This window comes from Telopea speciosissima, chromosome 2, assembly GCF_018873765.1.
Source record: "Telopea speciosissima isolate NSW1024214 ecotype Mountain lineage chromosome 2, Tspe_v1, whole genome shotgun sequence".
NCBI lineage: Eukaryota > Viridiplantae > Streptophyta > Magnoliopsida > Proteales > Proteaceae > Telopea > Telopea speciosissima.
In genome coordinates, this window is record NC_057917.1 from 24,354,559 (window position 1) to 24,374,374 (window position 19,816).

General features: G+C 42.6%; 1 protein-coding gene across 1 annotated transcript in view; it reads right to left on the reverse strand.

Annotated features, from left to right (window-relative positions):
- The window catches only part of LOC122651875 (protein transport protein SEC24-1), a 77,614-nt gene extending 63,465 nt beyond the window's left edge, over positions 1 to 14,149 (reverse strand). Inside the window, exons 1-4 of the mRNA XM_043845437.1 lie at positions 13,700 to 14,149; positions 13,540 to 13,605; positions 1,127 to 1,180; positions 862 to 1,034 (exon numbers count right to left, since the gene is read on the reverse strand). Of these exons, the coding sequence (XP_043701372.1) occupies positions 862 to 1,034; positions 1,127 to 1,180; positions 13,540 to 13,605; positions 13,700 to 14,027 (621 nt within the window). The 5' untranslated portion in view covers positions 14,028 to 14,149. The remainder of the gene's footprint in view (positions 1 to 861; positions 1,035 to 1,126; positions 1,181 to 13,539; positions 13,606 to 13,699) is intronic.
- Between the last annotated feature and the right edge of the window lie 5,667 nt (positions 14,150 to 19,816).

Below are 19,816 nucleotides of genomic sequence, written 5' to 3' on the forward strand. Positions count from 1 at the left end.
GGAATGATAATCAAGTGGCCATTCATATTGCTTCAAATCCTGTGTTTTCATGAGAGGACGAAGCATATTGAGATTGACTGTCATTTTGTTCTTGAGTAGATGCAAAGTGGTCTAATTCTTCAAAGTCATGTCAAAACCGAAGAACAACTTGCAGATGCGTTTACGAAGCCTTTGGGTAGTAGGCGGATCGATTATATTTGTAACAAGATGAGCATGATTGACATATATGCTCCAACTTGAGGGGGAGTGTTAGAAATACCCATTTATGGGTCTCGGGATTAGTGCCTGGCACTAATACTGAGATCCCTTATGGGTCTCAACTTGTGTGTTTTATTTTTTTGGTCTCTTCCATATTTGCCCCTATCCCTATTTATATTGTATATCTCCATCATTATTGAGTGAATACAAGTTACGACTGCAGTTCTATTCCTTTCTTCTCTTCTTCTCTTCTTCTCTTCTTCTCTTTTCTTCTCTGGTTTCATAGATTACACCAACGACAAAACAAAGACTGTTATAGCAGCCAGTATGATAGAATTTCAGAGAACAAAGATTTTTTTTTTTTGGAAGGGGGGGGATGGGAATTCCAGAGATTAATTACATTTAATAAAATTTATATTTTAATGTTTAAAAAGTAGCCACTGCTATAATGGACTTTCTAATAGTTGTAATAAGGAGGTAAGGTTCACCATGACATAGTTGACATTTTTGGCATTGAAACCTTGTTGAAGAATCTACCACAAATTATAACACCATTCCAAATAACTTCAAGTGGATAACTCGTAATATAACAAGCAAGAAAAAAAAAACTACAGTAAGAATTCTAGAAATAGCATATAGTGGCTGTATTTGAAAATTACATACAGGAGCCAAAAAGGATGACAAAGGCATAGCATCTTCAAGCTCAATTTGCAGGGTGCCATCCATATCTGGGGGAATGAAAATATTCTTCACTACTGGTATTGGCCCTTGAACATCATATAATCCTATTTTGTGGCTGAATGTAGCAAGACCAAACAGAGATCCTGGCCCAAGAGCTGCCAAGAGGAAAATAAAAAAAAATCAGTCTTCTGGAAGAACTCATGGACAGGAGAGCAGCAAAATCATTTTGGTCTAAGCAGCCACCAACCTTCCAAAGCTGCTAAAAGAGCGCTTTTGATAAGTTCTAAAAACTCTTCAGAAGCTGCAAAGGAGTTAAAGAAATCCACCATACATCAGTTCTCAACAAAACTAACACATGCGAACTCTTAATCAGTAATAAGTGCACACTTCAGAAATGAAGTAAATAAACTGGATGACAATGATTATGGCAAGGAGACCAATCCTTCTGCTGACTGCTTACTTCCCCTTGCGTTTGAAACTAGGCAAACCCTCGGGTTTCTCCAGGGCTGAGATAGTTTCAAATATAGTGGGCTCATGCATAAAAAGAGGGTAATATCTCCATCGTCACTCAATGAAAACAATAAGTTTAAGATGCACATCGCATAAATAGTAAAGAAATGGAACAATTTACATTCATAAAAATGAAACAAATAAACATGAGCAATGTACCATCATGCAAGGACATAAAAAAGGGAAAAGCTAGTTGTCACCTAGGTAGTTTGCAAAAGTATTGTAACCTATATTTAATTGCCTAATAACAAGGACATGATTGGTTAAAATAACAACCATAAAGTAATTTCATATGTCCATTAATAGGTCCCATTTTTCATACAAAATGTTAGGGGTGTCAAAACATGCACCGAACCGGCCAACCCAACCCGATCTGAACCGCTAAGGCCTGAATCAAACTGAGCCGATCCCTTATAGGGCAGGTTTCTGTTTCAACAATTTAAAACCCCTCGGTTTAGGCACGGTTTGGGCTACACCGATGGTCCTCCGATAGGCCCGAACCGGAAAACCCGACCCGGTAGAAACCGAAAACACCTTAAGTATATAATTACTCCCATGGCATTGCACTCTTTCAAACTTGTTTGGATAAATAAAAATGGAGCCCAGCCCATTTGAAAAGTTAAAAACTTAAAAATGAGCCCACCCATTTGAAAAGGTAAAAACTTAAAATGGAGCCCAGCCCATTTGACAAGGCCCCCATCAGGCAAATGAGTTTTGGTCTAAAACCAGGCTGCTAACGGTTTGATACCGGTTTTTAAAACCGACCCAAACCATTTCAAATCTGTTAACACAAACCGAGACCAACTCAAACCGAAACCGAAACCGACTCAACCCGAACCGAAACAGGCCCAAACCGACCAATTGACACCCCTACAAAATGTCATACCATTGGGATAGGAATGGAACTACATTGCCATGAAAACCCATTGTTGACATTTTGGTTGAAATCATTTGTGAGGTTGACTATGCCAACATTAACACATCATGCTAAAGCATGGTCATGTCTTAAGACTCTTAACACACAGCAGCTTTAATGGCATAGGATAAACACAGACAGCACAAACCCAGTAAACCTACCGGGTTCCCTATATATGTTTATAAGGACTCCACATGACTTTCGTAATGGAACTGTGGAAGAAAGATTCCATGGAATTGATTGTTACCTGAACCCCTTCAAGATCCTTTAAGCGAAGCCTGAGCTCTTTCATCACCCAATATTAGTACAATATTAACTCTCACAGAACAAGTCTCTCCCTCACTCTCTTTCTGTGTGCGAAATCTTTACTTCCCAATCTCCCTCGAAATTGAAAGACCAAGTTTTCAGTTCCTGCAAATTTCTTGTTATCCACTTTGATTTTTTTTTTTTTTTTTTTTTTTTTTGTTCTTGTGGTACCACAATTTGAAAGCAGGCATGTCTGGTCTCCCAAATGTTAAATAGACGGATCTGGTGGCCAGAGACCACTGTCTCCTGAACTTTAATCGGGAGATGTCATTGAGGGTTGAAGTGAAGCAGTTCTACAATGGCAAATCAATGTCGTTTAAGAACCTATCAGATTTTGCAGCTTGATCATGTGAGACCTTGGAAAGCCAGAGGACACTTACACAAGGAAGTGCAAGACGAATAGAACAACTTGAATGCAATGAATTTGTGATCATGGTGGCAGTAGTGTTCCTTCTTTGCAGCATCCAGAACCAAAAAATTAAGAAACTAGTTACCCATAAAAACCAGCACTATCTTTTCAAAGACGAGTCATTTTGGAGAGAGATTGGGAGTGGTGTTGGTTATTTGGAATCGGCGAGGAAGAAGAAGAGTTGCAGACTTACGGTTTTTTTGGAGAAGGCGGCTGTTATTTTATCTAATTGTTTGGAGTGAAAAACGGAATTTCAAAAGTAATATTAAAATGACATTTCAACCTTAAAAGTAATCATAACATGACAAAAAAAGAGGGTACCGCAAATTATTTTTTTTTGGGGGGGGGGGGGGTTAGAAGGGTATTGTAAATTAGGTTACAAATCATTTGTAACTGACTGAGTGACATTCAGACAGACTAATGTGGAGCTGGATCATGAAGGACCTAGCCCCAGGTAGTATCTTCTTGAACAAAGTTTAATGCTGATTTGGTCTTCAAAGACTGGGCAACAATTGATGAACTTGTAGCAGATCACACAACAAAATCGATTTGAAATAGAAACAAAAAAGAAATAGAAAATATAGAAGGATAGATTTGAATCGAGTATCCCAATCTCTTCCTGGTCTCTCACCCACAGCTTCTCACCGTCTTTTGGTCTCTCACCAATGGTATCTCACCATACTCTCTCACAGAGCAAACACAAGGCTATCTTTTTTTTTCCCCCCTCTCATTCTCATTAATCAAATTCATGTACAAGGCTGTAGCCCCTTATAAACTTACAGAGAAAACTCAAAAACAAACTCAAACACTAAAAGGGAAAGGCCTAACGCAATCCTTAACTAATAAGGTAACATAAACTAACTAGAAAACTAAAATAACGAAAGAAACCGACTCAAAACAAGACTCTAACTAAACTAATGAAGTAAATCCCGTTTTCCTACTTTCTACCCATATTTTAGGCTCATTAAATTGGCCAATTACAAAGAAAACCTATGGAATCAAAAGCCCAACACCTACATAACCCAACCCATGGCTTATCTTCAATAAAATAAACCCTTTAGGTGACTTGTCTGCAACAATTCTCTCCTACTTGAAAAATAAATTCTTCCACGAGTTTGATAGAGATGCTCCATCGAACCAACAAAAACCTGCCACATCATCAGACCAGGCTGCCTTCCACAGCAGTTGAATCCCACAACAATACTGGATTGGTTTTGGGGCCTTGTTCCTGCGGCTACACATGGAACTTTGATCTACATCACAGACCCTATAAAAAATGAATGGTTTTCATGCATTTCTAAGCACAGTATTTTTATGAGATATAGGAAATTACAAAAACTTCTAAAACATCAAACGTTAATTGCGGGTCTAAGGAAAATTAGATATTGACGGTATGTTCACTAAGATGGTTTATTTAGGCCAAGTATGTGTCAGAAGAAAAGATTAAACAAATACTTATTTAAGCAAGAATAACTTTCACAGGGGTGGAGAGAGAGAGAGAGAGGATAAAAGTAAAGGAAACATGAAATTTTTATGGCATTTGGTAGCATAGAGAAAATTTAGGAAGAAAGATGGAAGTGGGGAGCATAAATTCTCCATCCCTTGACCAGTCCAACTCCTTAGTCTCTGTGTTTCTCTCCACCCACCCCCACTCGGTCTCAATTTTCTCTCCACCACTCCCCACATCCCCCCCCCCCCTCTTTCTCTACTCCCATCATCCGTCACCTCTCCCCTCACCCAATCTCCTTTCTCTGTTTGCTCAAAAGCCATTCCCCTCCCCACTACACAACTTTCAACTTTGTAGTTTCCTTTATTTTAATTGTATTGAAAACAATAGACTATCTAGGTTTACTACTGGTGGTCGGCTGATTTTGATACAAAGTGTAATAAAATATGGGCTTTGGGCCCAACTTGATCGCCCACATCTGGGGGCTGATCGCAGGCCCAAGATGAGAGAGGAGGAACGATCACTTAAGTGATCGATTCCTTCCCCCCTTCTTATCCTTTGTTTAAGATTCCCAGAGGGAATCGGATTAGTGGGGGAGCCCTAGGGGTTTAGCCTATAAATAAGTTATTTGGCTCAAACCCTAAGAGATGAACACAATTAGAATCTCTCTCCCTCTGTTTCAAGTTCTGTGTTTTTCCTAGGGTTTCCATTCAATTGCCTAGGGTTTTGTGGTGTGGAGTTCTCAAGTGGAGAAACCTGTCGCGATCGTGATCTGCTCGTAACCGCAAGCCGCATTCGATCATCCATTCCGCTGCGATTCCATTCGGTTCAGGTAATCCCTAAACCTCTTTGTTTATGGAATAGGATGCATGTTTCCCTAACAGTGGCATCAGAGCCAATTAGGGTTTGCGGTTCACTTTCAATTTGAAATTTTTTTTGGGGGTTTCTTGAGATCTGCGCCCAACGGTGGTGCACGCTGCCATAGCAGTGCACGTGCACTACAACTGGCTGCCAGGAGCGCTGCCTTGCATGATGTGCTTTGCACACTCTAGCAGTTTCTGCCGACCTATTAGTCCCTGTGCGGCTGTGCGCTTTGTTGCTGCACTCGCGCGGCTGCATGATTGCGGCCTGCATTTTTCCTTTTGCACGCATGTCGTTTGTGGTGCTACTGTGGGTTGTTTTTTAAAAAAAAAAACACAAGGAGGCAAAGCATTAAATAAGCATGGGACTTTGCATTCATTACAGTTTGAGTATGCAGGTTGCTTTTTTGAATTAAAAATAAAAAAAAAGAGTTCTTTCTCAATCGTTGCTTTTTGAGTGAAGTTGATTCTGCATATTGGTTTTTGTTTTGGGTGCATAAGCCCCATCACCCACCGTAGTGAGTGCGTGGTTAACCAATAGAAGGGTAATCGGGTGTATGGGTTGGCAGAAGCTAAGGCAGCGTCGTGCATGTTGCACCGGCAGATCCATAACTACAATTAAAAAAAGAGAGGGAAACTAATAACCCTAATTTTAATTGTTAATTATATTTTTAAGGCTTTTTGGGAGAAGGAGATGGGTGAAGTGGGGATTCCTTCACCCACCCCTTTATTTTTTTCCCTAATGGGCTTATATGTGATATGATTTTATTGTATGCATATGCTTTATTTTTGTTTGTTATGCATTGGGGCTTGTTATTGAGTAGGTTATTATATGGTTTCTTGATCTAGGGATAAATCATTTTTTTTATATGCATGTAAATTGATATATGTATTGTTTGTGATTTGTTCTTGTGACCCTTAACAAATTTTGGGGATCTCCCCTGTTGGGTTTTTCGTTTTTGGGGGCATTTTATTTATGTCATATGCACCCCCCATTAATGAGAAATCATTTTGTGAGATCCATGAGAGAAAAATGGGAGATAGGGTGTTGTCCCAAATCGTCCCATATTTTTCCCATGTGTATTGGAGATCGCCCAAGGCCACTTTATTAATAAAGAAACATGTGATTCCCCCCATTGCGGTACAGACCTGTTTGATGCTGCCATTAGGGTATCGCTGTCAAACACCCCATCCCATGCAACCATGTGTTTTATTATTTATTTCTCATGGGATGGATTTGGTACTTGTCAAGTGATGTGTTTATTTGGATAGATGTGCGTTAGAGTTAGTGCCTGGAAGTGATACAAAGTGCAATGCTCGCTAGTAGTTTGTACTAGGATCTTAAATGTAAAGAGCCGGTTGTAATTTTAATATTTTTTGAGAAGCCATGCAATGGGAGCTATTGCACTCCGTATCACAACCCCGTACAGACTCGGCATATCACTTCAAGTACCAAATTTGGGTCTCTTGTGTGAGTCCCTTGCGCACCCGTATGTATGGCGCATTAAACTGTGGTTAGGAGATTCTTGTTTTGCTCCTACATTTATTCGAAATCAGTTAAAGTTATACGTCCTCAGACCCACACATTGTGAGATTTGATTACCAGCTGAGCGAAGTTTTTGGTCTCACAGTGTGGGAAAGGGTACCATTAATTTTAATTAGGGTTTCTTGAACAAATTTGTGGATTTATGGATGTGTACTAAATGTCCTCCCTTACACATTGTAGTGATGACTTCTAAGACTGTTGTGGCTGACCTTAACCAAAGCAACAAGTTGGATGGCACCAACTATGACATGTGGCACCGAAAGGCCAAGTTCTTACTTAATGAGCAAGATTACCTAGACCTCCTGACCACTGAGATAGCCCCACCCGAAGTAGGTACTACCGCCCGTCACCGTCAAGAAAAAGAGGCTTACGACAATTGGTTTAAGAGAGATCGTAGTGCGCGCTTTCTTATATTAAGCACGATGCACGATGATCTTATCGGCCAGTATGAGAAGTGCGAGACTGCCAAGTCCATGTAGGACCAGGTAAGACTCAACTGTGGCGGTACATCCACGACCAGACTTAGGTCTATGACCTTGAAGTTTGAGATGTACCGTAAGGACCCCAAGCACACTATGGTTGAACACCTCAGGGTTGTGAAAGACATTATCCGAAAATTAGATGATGCCCAGTACACCTTACCGATGAGCAGCAAGTACAGGCCGTCATCAGGACGTTGCCTAATTCCTGAGGGCAGATGAAGATAGTTCTGACACATAACGACACTGTCAAGACATTTAATGACATTGCCGCTCATGTGGAACTAAAGGCGGAGCGCCTAGAGGCGACCCAATCACATGCCCTTGTCGCCCAAGCGGGGCAGCGCAAGAATGGGTCTAAGCGCAAGAGACAAAGGACCACTGGGAATCAGGATCAAGCTCAGAAAGCTGCACCAACTGGGCGTAAGACCACCAAGCGCCGACGTGGCAAGCGAGGTGGAAAGAAAGATATCACCAAGGTCAAGTGCTATAACTGCCAGAAGATGGGGCACTTCGCTCGTGACTGCACTGAAGCGAAGCAGGTACCATTTCTGCCTCTCTCTCCTTGTACTTTTGTATATACACACGTTTTGGTTGCCCAAACCCAATCTGATTGGATTGTGGATACAGGTGCAACAAGACACATAGCGCGAGATCGAAGGGGGTTCGTAGATTATAGAAAGATTTCGGATGGCGCCTAAAGTATCTACATGGGGAATGGCACAAGTGAAGCAGTTCGAGGAGTTGGTACCTACCAGCTCACCTTTCGCACTGGGTGCATCTTGCTACTTCATGATGTACTATACGCACCAGAAATCCAGCATAATCTACTTTCAGTTACTGCATTATTGACTTTAGGATACTCATTATTTTTTTTGGTGACTCTTTTGAGATACGATTGGATGGTAGTAGTTTTGGACATTGTAGGCTTGAGAATGGTTTTATTAAATTAGATTTGATAATTTCTATTGTTTCCTCTTCATCTTTTGTAATTGATTCTAATACTAGTCCAGATTCAATTACTTGGCATGCTAGACTAGGACACATAAGTCGAGATAGGATGGGACGGTTAGCTCGAGAAGGCCTTCTTGGCTCACTCGCTAAAGTCAACCTACCGACATATGAGGCCTGTTTAGTGGGTAAGGCCCACCGGAAGCCTTTTGAAAAGGCTAAACGGGCAACCCAGACCCTAAAGCTTGTCCATTCGGACATCTGCGGACCAATGAACATGAAGGCACGTCATGGTGCTTCCTATTTTCTCACCTTTATCGATGATTATTCACGATATGGCTATGTGTATCTGATCGCTCACCGCTACGAAGCGCTAGATTGCTTCAAACGCTTTGTAGCAGAGGTTGAGAATCAGCAAGGCAAGAGGTTAAAAACTCTGCGCACTGACTGAGGATGTGAGTATTTGTCTGATCAATTTAAAGAGATGTGTGAGGAAAAAGGAATCACTAGGCAGCTGACTATTCCCCACACTCTATAGCAAAATGGTGTAGCAGAGCGGAGGAATAGGACGCTTTTAGATATGGTTAGATCGATGATAGCGCAGGCCAACCTCCCAAAATCTTTCTCGGGGGATGCTATGTTGACCGCTACCTACGTCCTTAACCGCATGCCGTCACAATCAGTTTCCTCCACTCCCAATGAATTGTGGAAAGGCGCAAAGACCACTTTGGGGCATATGCAACCATGGGGATGTGCAGGATATGTTCATAGTACCTCCCATAAGTTTGGAAAACTTGGCCCTAGAGCTAAAAATAATATCTTTATAAGATATTCTGATACCTCGAAAGGCTATGTAGTGTACGGTGAACATCAAGATGGAGGAATGACAGAGAGTGAGTCCCGCGATGTGGATTTTCTTGAGACCGATTTCCCTAGCATCAGTGATGCAGGTAGAGACCTTGATCTCTTTGAGATAGAGACTGATGAAAGCGTCTCACCTACTCTTGGCGAGGGTGAGGAATTAAACACTCATCATGAGATCGCCAGAGAGGGTGAGAGTGATCATCAGCCCAGTGGGAGTGCGCTTCCTAATAAAAGCGCACAACCCGTGGGTCAAGAACCCTCTGCCCGTAAGAGCGCACGCGGACACGGTCCCCGACGTTGTTTTGAGATTGAAGGGGACGTTGCCCTCGTCTATGTCCTGAGGGATGAGGATGAGCCAACCTCAGTAAGTGAGGCGCTCTCGTCTCCAACTAAGGAAATGTGGCAAGCTGCTATGGAAGATGAGTTGAGTTCTATGAGTAAGAACAAAGTCTGGGTGTTAGTTGATCTTCCACCTGAACGCAAGGCCATCGGGAACAAGTGGGTCCTGAAGGTTAAGCGAAAGGCAGATGGATTAATTGACAAGTATAAGGCATGTCTTGTGGCGAAGGGATATACCCAAAAGGAGGGTATAGACTATGATGAGACGTTCTCCCCTGTGGTGAGAATGGCCTCAATACGCCTCATTCTAGCCATTGTCGCAAAATTGGATTTGGAGCTCTACCAAATGGACGTTAAAACTGTTTTTCTCAATGGAGAACTAGACGAGGAGATCTTTATGGCTCAGCCTGTGGGCTTTGAGAAGGGACATGAGCACAAAGTATGCCGTCTCAAACGTTCCATCTATGGCCTTAAGCAATCGTCCAAGCAGTGGTACATTAGATTTCACCATGCCATTACCACTGCGGGTTTTGACATAATTGAAGAGGACCACTGTGTGTATGTTAAACTGTCCAAGGCGGGGTTTCTTATCCTATCATTGTATGTTGACGACATCTTATTGGCTGGGAATGACATTGGGATGATTGTCGCCACTAAAGAGTGGTTGTCCTCTACTTTTGAGATGAAGGACATGGGTGAGGTCAACTTTGTGTTGGGCGTGAAGATTGTGAGGGATCGCACTAGGAGACTTCTTAGTTTGTCTTAAGAGACTTACATAAAGAAAGTCCTGGAGCGGTTCCATATGAGCAACTCGAAACCCGTTAACACTCCAATGGACAAGGCATGCACTTTGAGCCTAGACCAATGCCCTAAGAGTGATGAAGAGAGAAACTTAATGTCCAAAATACCCTATGTAGCGGCAGTAGGCAGTCTGATGTATGCGATGATGTGCACGCGTCCAGATATTTGCTTTGCCGTCGGCATGGTGAGCCGTTACCAGAATAACCCAGGGCCAACTCATTGGCAAGCAATAAAGAGGATGTTTCGATACCTACGTGGCACTGCAGACCTCTCGCTCACCTTCAATGGTTTAGACTTGAGACTGAGAGGCTACAGTGATGCTGATTGGGCTAGTGATAGAGATGAGCGCAAGTCCACTTCGGGGTATGCGTTTGTCCTGGGAGGTGGGGCTGTCACTTGGAGTAGCAAGAAATAGACCTGCATCACCCTGTCCACGATGGAGTCGGAGTATGTCGCATGTTCGGCAGCAGTACAGGAGGCCGTTTGGCTCAGGAGGTTCTTGCAGAGACTTAGCGTTTCTGCTCACTTAGATGACGCTGTGCCTATACATTGTGACAGCACGACAGTGCTTACATTTGCGAAGGACCCCAAGTTCCATGGTAGAGCCAAGCACATTGACATACGGTATGTATTTGCTTTGAGAACACTTTGTTTGTAATGGACATTTATCTGTATTTCTCTTACATTTATTGATGAGCATATATTTGTTTGAGTAATCTTGTGTGTATACATTCATTGTTGTAAAGATGTCACCAGGCATAGAATCGACCCACTCACACGGGTGATACGCCTCGGCGCTGGGGTATAGCGAGCAAGATGAGCCCATGAGCATGTGTGCTCTATGGCGCCTTAGTTAGAGCTAAGATGAGACCCTTACTTGGTCCAACTTGGAAGACACCACACTTCCGAGTAGCCTGTTAGAAGCCAAATGTGAGCTTCTAGGCAGAAACCATGAAGGTGACTACGCTAGAGACTCAGGTTAGGCGCTTAGAGAAGCGACTAGACTAAGATCTGTATGGTGTTTATTTATTGCGAGTGACATGCCCACCCTAGTGGGTGTTACGCTATAGCATGCATATCATACTGCATGTGCTCATGACGACCGATTGTGAGAGTAACCGAATGGATCCATGCTTCGTCACTGTGTGAGCCACGTGGATTATATTAATCCCACAATACCCTTATCACCTGAGACGATGTCATGAAGAAGACACCCAATGACGCTACTTTGATGTTCTCCTTAGGACCATGGATGATGCAGTCCAACGGGAAGCGATTGGGAAAGCTGTTGGGGATATTTGGATTGACATGAGGGGCTCAGGGAAAACCATTGGACGTTACACCTTTGTTATGTGACTCATTGCCCGGGCGACGCGTCGTATTTGTGATCGACGCAGTCATGAGTACATTGCATACCAAGGATTAACACTACTCATCATGAGGGGTCGAGAGTGTTAGATCGGGTGCAAGTGGATCGTTTGGGGTATTTCGAGACTTTTGAGAGTGTTACACCTTTGTTATGTGACTCATTGCCCGGGCGACGCGTCGTATTTGTGATCGACGCAGTCATGAGTACATTGCATACCAAGGATTAACACTACTCATCATGAGGGGTCGAGAGTGTTAGATCGGGTGTAAGTGGATCGTTTGGGGTATTTCGAGACTTTTGAGAGTGATGTACTATGTTGGCTAAATGGAAGTTTGATATAGTACTCCTACCTTGTACCATCTCGTCAGGTTGCACGCCCCATTGCCTGTATGAAGGATAAACACGGAATGAGAGAAACTTGAATGCATAATTAAATTTATGCGCCCTATGTGGGCGAGTGGGAGATGTAATAAAATATGGGCTTTGGGCCCAACTTGATCGCCCACATGTGGGGGCTAATTACAGGCCCAAGATGAGAGAGGGAGGAACGATCACTTAAGTGATCGATTCCTTCCCCCCTTCTTATCCTTTGTTTTAGATTCCCAGAGGGAATCGGATTAGTGGGGGAGGCCTAGGGGTTTAGCCTATAAATAAGTTATTTGGCTCAAACCCTAAGAGATGAACACAATTAGAATCTCTCTCCCTCTCTTTCAAGTTCTGTATTTTTCCTAGGGTTTCCATTCAGTTGCCTAGGGTTTTGTGGTGTGGAGTTCTCAAGTGGAGAAGCCTGTCACGATCGTGATCTGCTCGTAACCGCAAGCCGCATTCGATCATCCATTCCGCTGCGATTCCATTCGGTTCAGGTAATCCCTAAACCTCTTTGTTTATGGAATAGGATGCATGTTTCCCTAACACAAAGCACTTTGATTAGCATCCCAGTTTTTTTTTATTGCTTATTCTTCAGGCTCCCACAGCAGTTTCTAAAAGGATGGAAAAGTTCATGACAAATTTTCTTCGTGATGGATGCAAAAGATAAAAAGAAGAAATTCCCATTGGTAAAATGGAAATGGGTTTGTAGGCATAAAAAATTTGGAGGACTCAGCATCAATACATATTAGTAAAGTTTTCTTCCATGGTAGCTTATATTCTTCAATTAATTAGAACCATAAGAACAACAGAAGTAGTTATATCAAGAAGAAAATTTACTGATGCACCCAAGAAAAGAACATTGATAATGATAAATTCCAGCATACCATAAAGGAGATATTCAGAGATGATAAATGTGGCTGTTTGAATGCTCTTGACAAACAAATTGAGTGTTAAACATTAAAACAGATCAAAGCCATACTGCAACTGAAATAAGTACTAAAGAAACATAGCATTCTTAAGATAATTATATACCATGAAAACAGATCGCTCCAACAAAATCATGACCAAATCCAAATGAACCCCAATTATTGACCTGCAAGAAAAGATGTATCATCTGGGAAAAGGATTGATGGATTTAACTGAAACTCGCTTGTTTCCAAGGAAGCTTAATTAAACAATGGATCTGGTTCGAAACAAGTTACTTAAAACTCCACCGCAATCATGGCGAGAATTTTGAGCTTATTAGGTGATTAAATCTCAGCCAATTAACATAAATAATGTCAAAATTTTGTGACCACGCTAGTAAAGAATAATTGTTAAGCCCCAGATATACTTGCTTGGAAGTGGTTAATTATTGCAAACAAACAACAAACGCATACAAGCAAAGATCCAGAGTACAGCTATCTAAGTTGAAAACACGGCCATAAACAAACCAGAAAAAGCTAGATCAAGAATTAAACAAAAGATTCACCAGAGCTCCCAATCAAATCTTACACGACAGATCCACCGCTGCGACATAGACCGGACATGCCTGTATTGCATCTTCACCGGGTCCATCCACTACAGAGATGGAAAACAGATATCAGATGACAGAAAAGCAAACAAAATTGAGAACTTTTACAGAGCCACTAAAACGCTACAAAAATTGAATTACCAGGCATTTCGAGATCAATGAAAGACGACATCATCTCCGCACAGGACAGTGGCTGAGAATAACGAGCGATAGCCTGCGAACTGAGACCATTAAGGGCTCCACAGAGGGAGCAACTCCACGCCCACTGCTCTAATTCGCAGTATGTATTGAAGTACGCCCAGCAGTTCTCACAGCGAGGAAGAAGATGACCATCAGCACCATATGCCGGCGGGTTTCCATGCTCATCAGTCGTCGCGAATGGTGTCACTGTAACCCCCCACGGCAATCCTCCAGCCTCTTGAGCATCGGCGTCTATTGGAAATCGCGAAACAGTTGCTCTAACCGCCATTGTTGAGAATTTCTGTGCTCCAGAGACGAGAAACCCAAAATAAATAGAGGTTTTCAGGCTTTCTTAGGAAACAACAGCAATGGCGATGCAATCATGGTGGATGAATAATCCAGTGTCTACAGACGCGCAATTAGCAAAAATAGGAATACAGACGCTATATCCTAACAGAATTACCAAAATACCCTCCTTGGATTATATTCTATACATGAAAAAACTAGGGGCAATTTCGTCATAGAAGACAGAAATTTCAGAGTTTCCATACTTCGCTTCAGAGAGGCAATGGTTTCGGTGCAAGTAAAACAAACCATTTTCTTACCCAAAAAAAACACACAAACCATTTTACGAAAATAAATAAATAAATAAAACAAACCATTTTAATCCTCTACAATTCTGTAAAGTTGTGCACTGCGGCAGTGCTAGGTGGAGGTGTCGCCACATGGCAGTTCAGACGTTGAGTTTGGACCATTGGATGTCCAACTTGCTAGGTGTCGAAATCTCCACCTAGCATTACCGCACTGCATAGCTTTAGGAATTGGAGAGGATTAAAATCCATTTTTAGTAGAGTAGATTAAGTGCCTAACTATGGATCTTTCATACACTTTTATAAGACTACCCGTTCTCCCACCTTTTCCAACAAGAAGAAACCCTTTCTAGTTCCAAAAAGGACCAAAACCAAGAGTACCTTTCCTCTCACTCCCCTAGACTCTATTGACAAGAATTGTTACGCTAACCTCGAAAATCAAAGTTGCTTAACAAGGGAAGACCCCACATTGCAGGGGAGAAGCACCAAGACTTCTGCATTCTGATCATAAAGCAAACTATTTTCAAGAAAAACAACAAACTCAGGTTCCGCTTTTTTTTCTACTAGTAATTCGTTTTTTCTTTGTTTGTTTCTTTTTATCTTTCTGAAATTATCAACTGGGTCATCGCGCTTGGTCAAAGGCAAAGCTCATAGAAATCACGCTTGGTCGGAAGCAGGTCAAATCATAGGAAACGTCATCGTTTGGGCAAAAGCGGGTACTTCAGGAGCACTCGATCGAGAGTGTCAAAGGCGTCACTGCTTGGTCAGGAACGTGCAAGGGGTCGTTGCATGGTCAAAAGAAGAACACAATTCGAAGAACATCCCACTTGGCCGAAAGCGAGGCAACAACTCTAGAGTAAATAAAATTAACGTCATTTACTCTGACAAACCCTAATGGCTCTGCCGGAGTGGGGGGCTTATAATATAACCTAAATCTAGTCATCCAACAACTTCTCGCCATATCACTGATTCATGACGACTAAAGGCCCATCGGGCCATATCCATACCTGCTCTGATAAGGAGTCCAACTACGAAATGGCACAGTCTGCCACATAGGGATGAGTCAACCCATTCCCGATAGTGACTCACTCCTATAAGGAAACTATCAGAATAGTGCTCACGATTCCTATCGCCCAGGGATCACATTCCTAAAAGGATTCCATAATCAATTCCCTACCAAGAATGGTGTGGTACCTCAAGGATCTATCGAAGGTGAAGACCTTCGACTGGGCTGGAGTGGGCTATGCCAATATGTTGAGGATGTTGGATTCCTTGGCCCTGCGGCGCACCCAATGCGTCGGCGGCACTTGGTTTGTACCAGAGGTAATTCGTTGGTCCTCCCTTGTATTTGCTTTGTCTTGATTTGTATCTATTTCGATCCGTTGCTTGTACTAATGTTCTTTATCTTAATTGTAGTGTTGGTGTTACGATCATTTGGGAGTACGCGCTCCTAGGCTAAGATCTCGAGACGACACTTACTTCCTGAGGGTGGGGATGTGGTTGGCTGACAACACCCGTCCCAAAGAGAGGAAGGTTCCGGTGTCGGTGGTGAGGGAAATGTTGGACCGGCTCTCCCCACAGGAGGTAAGGATTTATTCACTTTTGTCTGTTCTGTTTTCTACAGTCTCGTATTTGACTTGATATTGGTCCTAATTTGAATGTGTTTGTGTTGACAGATTGTATGGCAGCCTTTCGAGTCTGTCAAGTTGGGTGTGCAGACTCGACTAGAGGTGGCTAGCAGACTTGTGTCACGGTGCATGGTCTTTGCTAGCCTTCTGGTCATGCCTGGTATCTGGGGGACCGGGCCTATAGGTAGTGGCCTGGTATCGAGAGGTCATGTATTCCCATGAGGCCTCCTCGCTTCATGCTTGAGCCAGAGAGACTCTTCAAGAAGGAGATGAACCGGTTCATGAAGGGCGTCAATGCACAGTCCTTCATTGAGCCAAACTCATGGAGACGCTACCGGAGGTATAGGGAAAAGGAGTTAATGTGTGTGAGGCTCACTCCTTTGGGTCCGCAGGTAAGTCTCGAATTCTTTTGCTTTTCCTCTTGCTCTTCTCAATTTTCTTCTTTTTTGCTAACTTGTCTTTTGTGCTTAGGCTCCGACTCGTGTCGAATCTTATGAGGCTAGGGAGGCCACTGGTGCTACCATCATTGGAGCTGGTACCTCGACTAGTGAGGCTACCTCATTTGAGTCTACTTCTAGGATGATACCCCCTCCATTGGCGATACTGGGGCTAGATCGTCTTCAGCAACTTCGTGTTTGCACAAGGTTCCAGATGCTTTCTTCCAGGTGCCGAGGTGGTCATTCATTAGTCAAGACAGGGAGGTGCCCATCTTTCGACCTTCTTCATCCGTCCCTGGCTTTCCATGTGGCTTCTATTGGATTTATGTGTCCATCAAATCCGGTTCGTTCTGGTTCAATCTGGTTTTATTTTGTATTGAACCTTTATACATTTTGGTTTAATATTATCACATGCGATATAAACTTTTTGAGCATTATGTGTCCATAAGTATTACTTAAAATGGTAGTCACGACTAGGGTATGGGCTGGGCACCCTTATCATATGGTTGTCGCATTGGGTATGCCTAGACATGTTATGTCAGGGTACGAATGCCAGTGCTCACATGTTCGATGTGTGTATTGGTGAAGAATCTACTTTGTCGATTCCCTCATGTATTACTGCCAGATGTAGGAAGGGACAGACATAAATCACCGAGACCCTGTACCTGAGGGAGCCCTATTACTGCGAAGTGTGACCGCATTCTTTGGTTCATCAACTCAAGTGCGTCAAAGCCAGTGTGCTAGGAATGCGCAAACACTTTGTGAGTGAAGGAGTTACTCAACATGGTCACCACTGCCCTGATTAGGGAACACCAAGATTGAGATTGTCTGTGAATGGTCGGATTAGAATCTAGATTCAATGTCATTTTGGAAATGGTTTTTGCAAAACCTATTTTACATAAAATAATAGATTATATATAGTTATTTGATTAAAGTGTTTTGTCGAGTTTTGCGGGACCCGATCAGATACACAAACACTCTTATGGACATGTACTATGGAATGGGGTTTGGTGGTACAAGTGTACATGTCCTAGATTCCATAATGATGATGTTGATTAGTGGGGGGTTGTACATGATAATTTATTATCATGTAGGGAGTTATTTAGAATTTGTTAAAGTAATTGGTTATTTATTTAATTAATGAATATGATGCTAATTGTAATTATCCATAAATTAAAATAATTAATTAATTATACATTCCCTATTAGATTCTGTTTCTTCACCAATTAGAAGCACTTTGAGTTTAAACAGAAAAGCTAACAAGGAGAGAGAGTGTCAAACTCTTACTGGGATTGATCTAAGTAGGGTTTTAGAAACCCTATTATATATTCACACCAAGGGGAGGGGGCAGCCTTGGACGAATCTGGCTGCCTCCCCCCCCCCCCCTTGGATGAATTTGGTTCTGCTCCTCTCTCTCTTGCTCTCTCTCTTGTGATCTCTTCTCTTCCCTTCTTCTAGCTCTCTAGACTTTTGAGAGTTAGGACTTTGGAAACCCAGATCTATGACTGAGGAATTGAAGAGGATCTAGGATTGGCTTGAAGAACCTTGGCTGCACCATTGGAGGTTCAGATCTGCTTACGTGGAGTGCTCATCGGAGGAAGAACCATGTCTATTAGAGGATCAACACTTGAGGCTCATCAGGTTAGAAAATTTATGTTAATTCCTATTGATTTAATTTTATGATTATTCATGGGATGTGAAAGTAACCCGAATCGATTGTTTTTCACTACACATTCGGGTATGGGATGGATCCCTCTTTCCATGGGGATGGAATAGAGATGTGTTTTCTCTATGACATGGATCCCATTAATTTTATGGGACGTCATAGAAATGGGCTAGACATTGGTTTAACATACCAAACCCTAATAGGGTTCCAGTAGGGCACCATGGGCGATCATGAAAAACCCTAAAAATTGAAATAGGATGCCCAAGCCAGTTTAGAGTGCCCTAGAGCAACCCTAGGGACAACCCTGGAGATCCCAAGGATTGGGAACTCACAGTATATTGTTTATTGGTTTACCATGGTGAACCATCATGATCCCATGGACCGTAGCATTGCCTACAGCTTCGACTTCGTAAGTGTCTTGATCTTACTTTGGTTCTCATTTCCTTCCTTTTATAATAGCTGACCATTGGTCTTGGAGTCGGTTCCCAGCTATAGGTACAATGACCTATTGGGTATGGTCACCGTCTGAAGGAAGTCGCAGCCCCACAGAGCGAGCGGATTCTTCAGTTGGTAGGTTGCTTCTTTTTTTTTTTGGGTTGTTTCCTGCAAGGTTAGTATATAATAGAAGTATAGTGATGCTTATGCTTGTAATGGAATGCAGGAGGGGGACATTCTGGGGTACGAGGCACTGCAAACCGTCTTCAGAAGAAAAGGGACGAGGCCTTAGCTGCTACGCAGCCTACCCAGCTATAGAGGCTCTGATGCCACAGTCCCCGATGATCCCGTAGATGGCCAAGGTGGCAGGGTCGAGGAAGAACTGGAAGAGAGTGACAAGGACGACGAGGATGAGGAGGAGGATGGTGAGGACGAGGGGGCCAGAGAGGACGAGGATGATGGAGAGCAGTCCGATGGTGGAGAAAATGGTAATGGAGAGCAGTAGTTTGTTTCTTTTTTTCTTCTTTTTGTTTGGTTTTATGGATGTATGGATGATGGAATAGCTTTGAGCCTTTTTAGCCCTGTAAATATTTTTGCCTAATTTTAATCCAAGTTTAATTGATTCAAATTTAGAATTTTTTATCAAATGTGTGATTGGATAGGACTGAACATGATGCATGGATGTGAGTATTGTATTGGATAGTCCATCGTGACCCTAGGGTATAGGATGATGTGTCGGGACGACAGGGACCCACTGATGCAGTGCAGACTGCCCAAAAATGTGTAGTCTCAACTTGAGCTATAAGGTTATAGCATTGACATCGAGCTACAGTCGATCGACAGTGAAGGGACTTCTCTCGACATCGAGTTTGGGTATGTGAATGTCGAAGTTTGAATTCTGACTGTCGAACAAACTTAGAGAGTAAAAATACATTGCCCGATAGTGAGCCATCTGAGATCGACATCAAAGTAAAATCTTCGACAGTGTGTCGATGTCGATGGTGCCGTGGTTCGCTATGGAATCGTGGAATTTCAATGTTGACTCCGCATTTCTAATTTGGATTTGTTTCCTTTTTGGAATGCCTAATTGTGAGATCTTTTGATTCCTCTTCCCTTTTTAAGCCTTTGCTCATCCCTGGGGCTTTATTAAGGGCCATAGGGAGTGTAGAAACTCCTTATTCCTTTCTTGCTTTGCTCCAGGGGATTCTCTTTTCTTCTTCCCTTTGTTTGATATTTCTTCAAGCAATGGATAAGAATTTGAGTTCGTGGGTGGATTCCATGTTGAAGGACGATCATGAAGCCTTGGGGAGAGTGCATCTCCA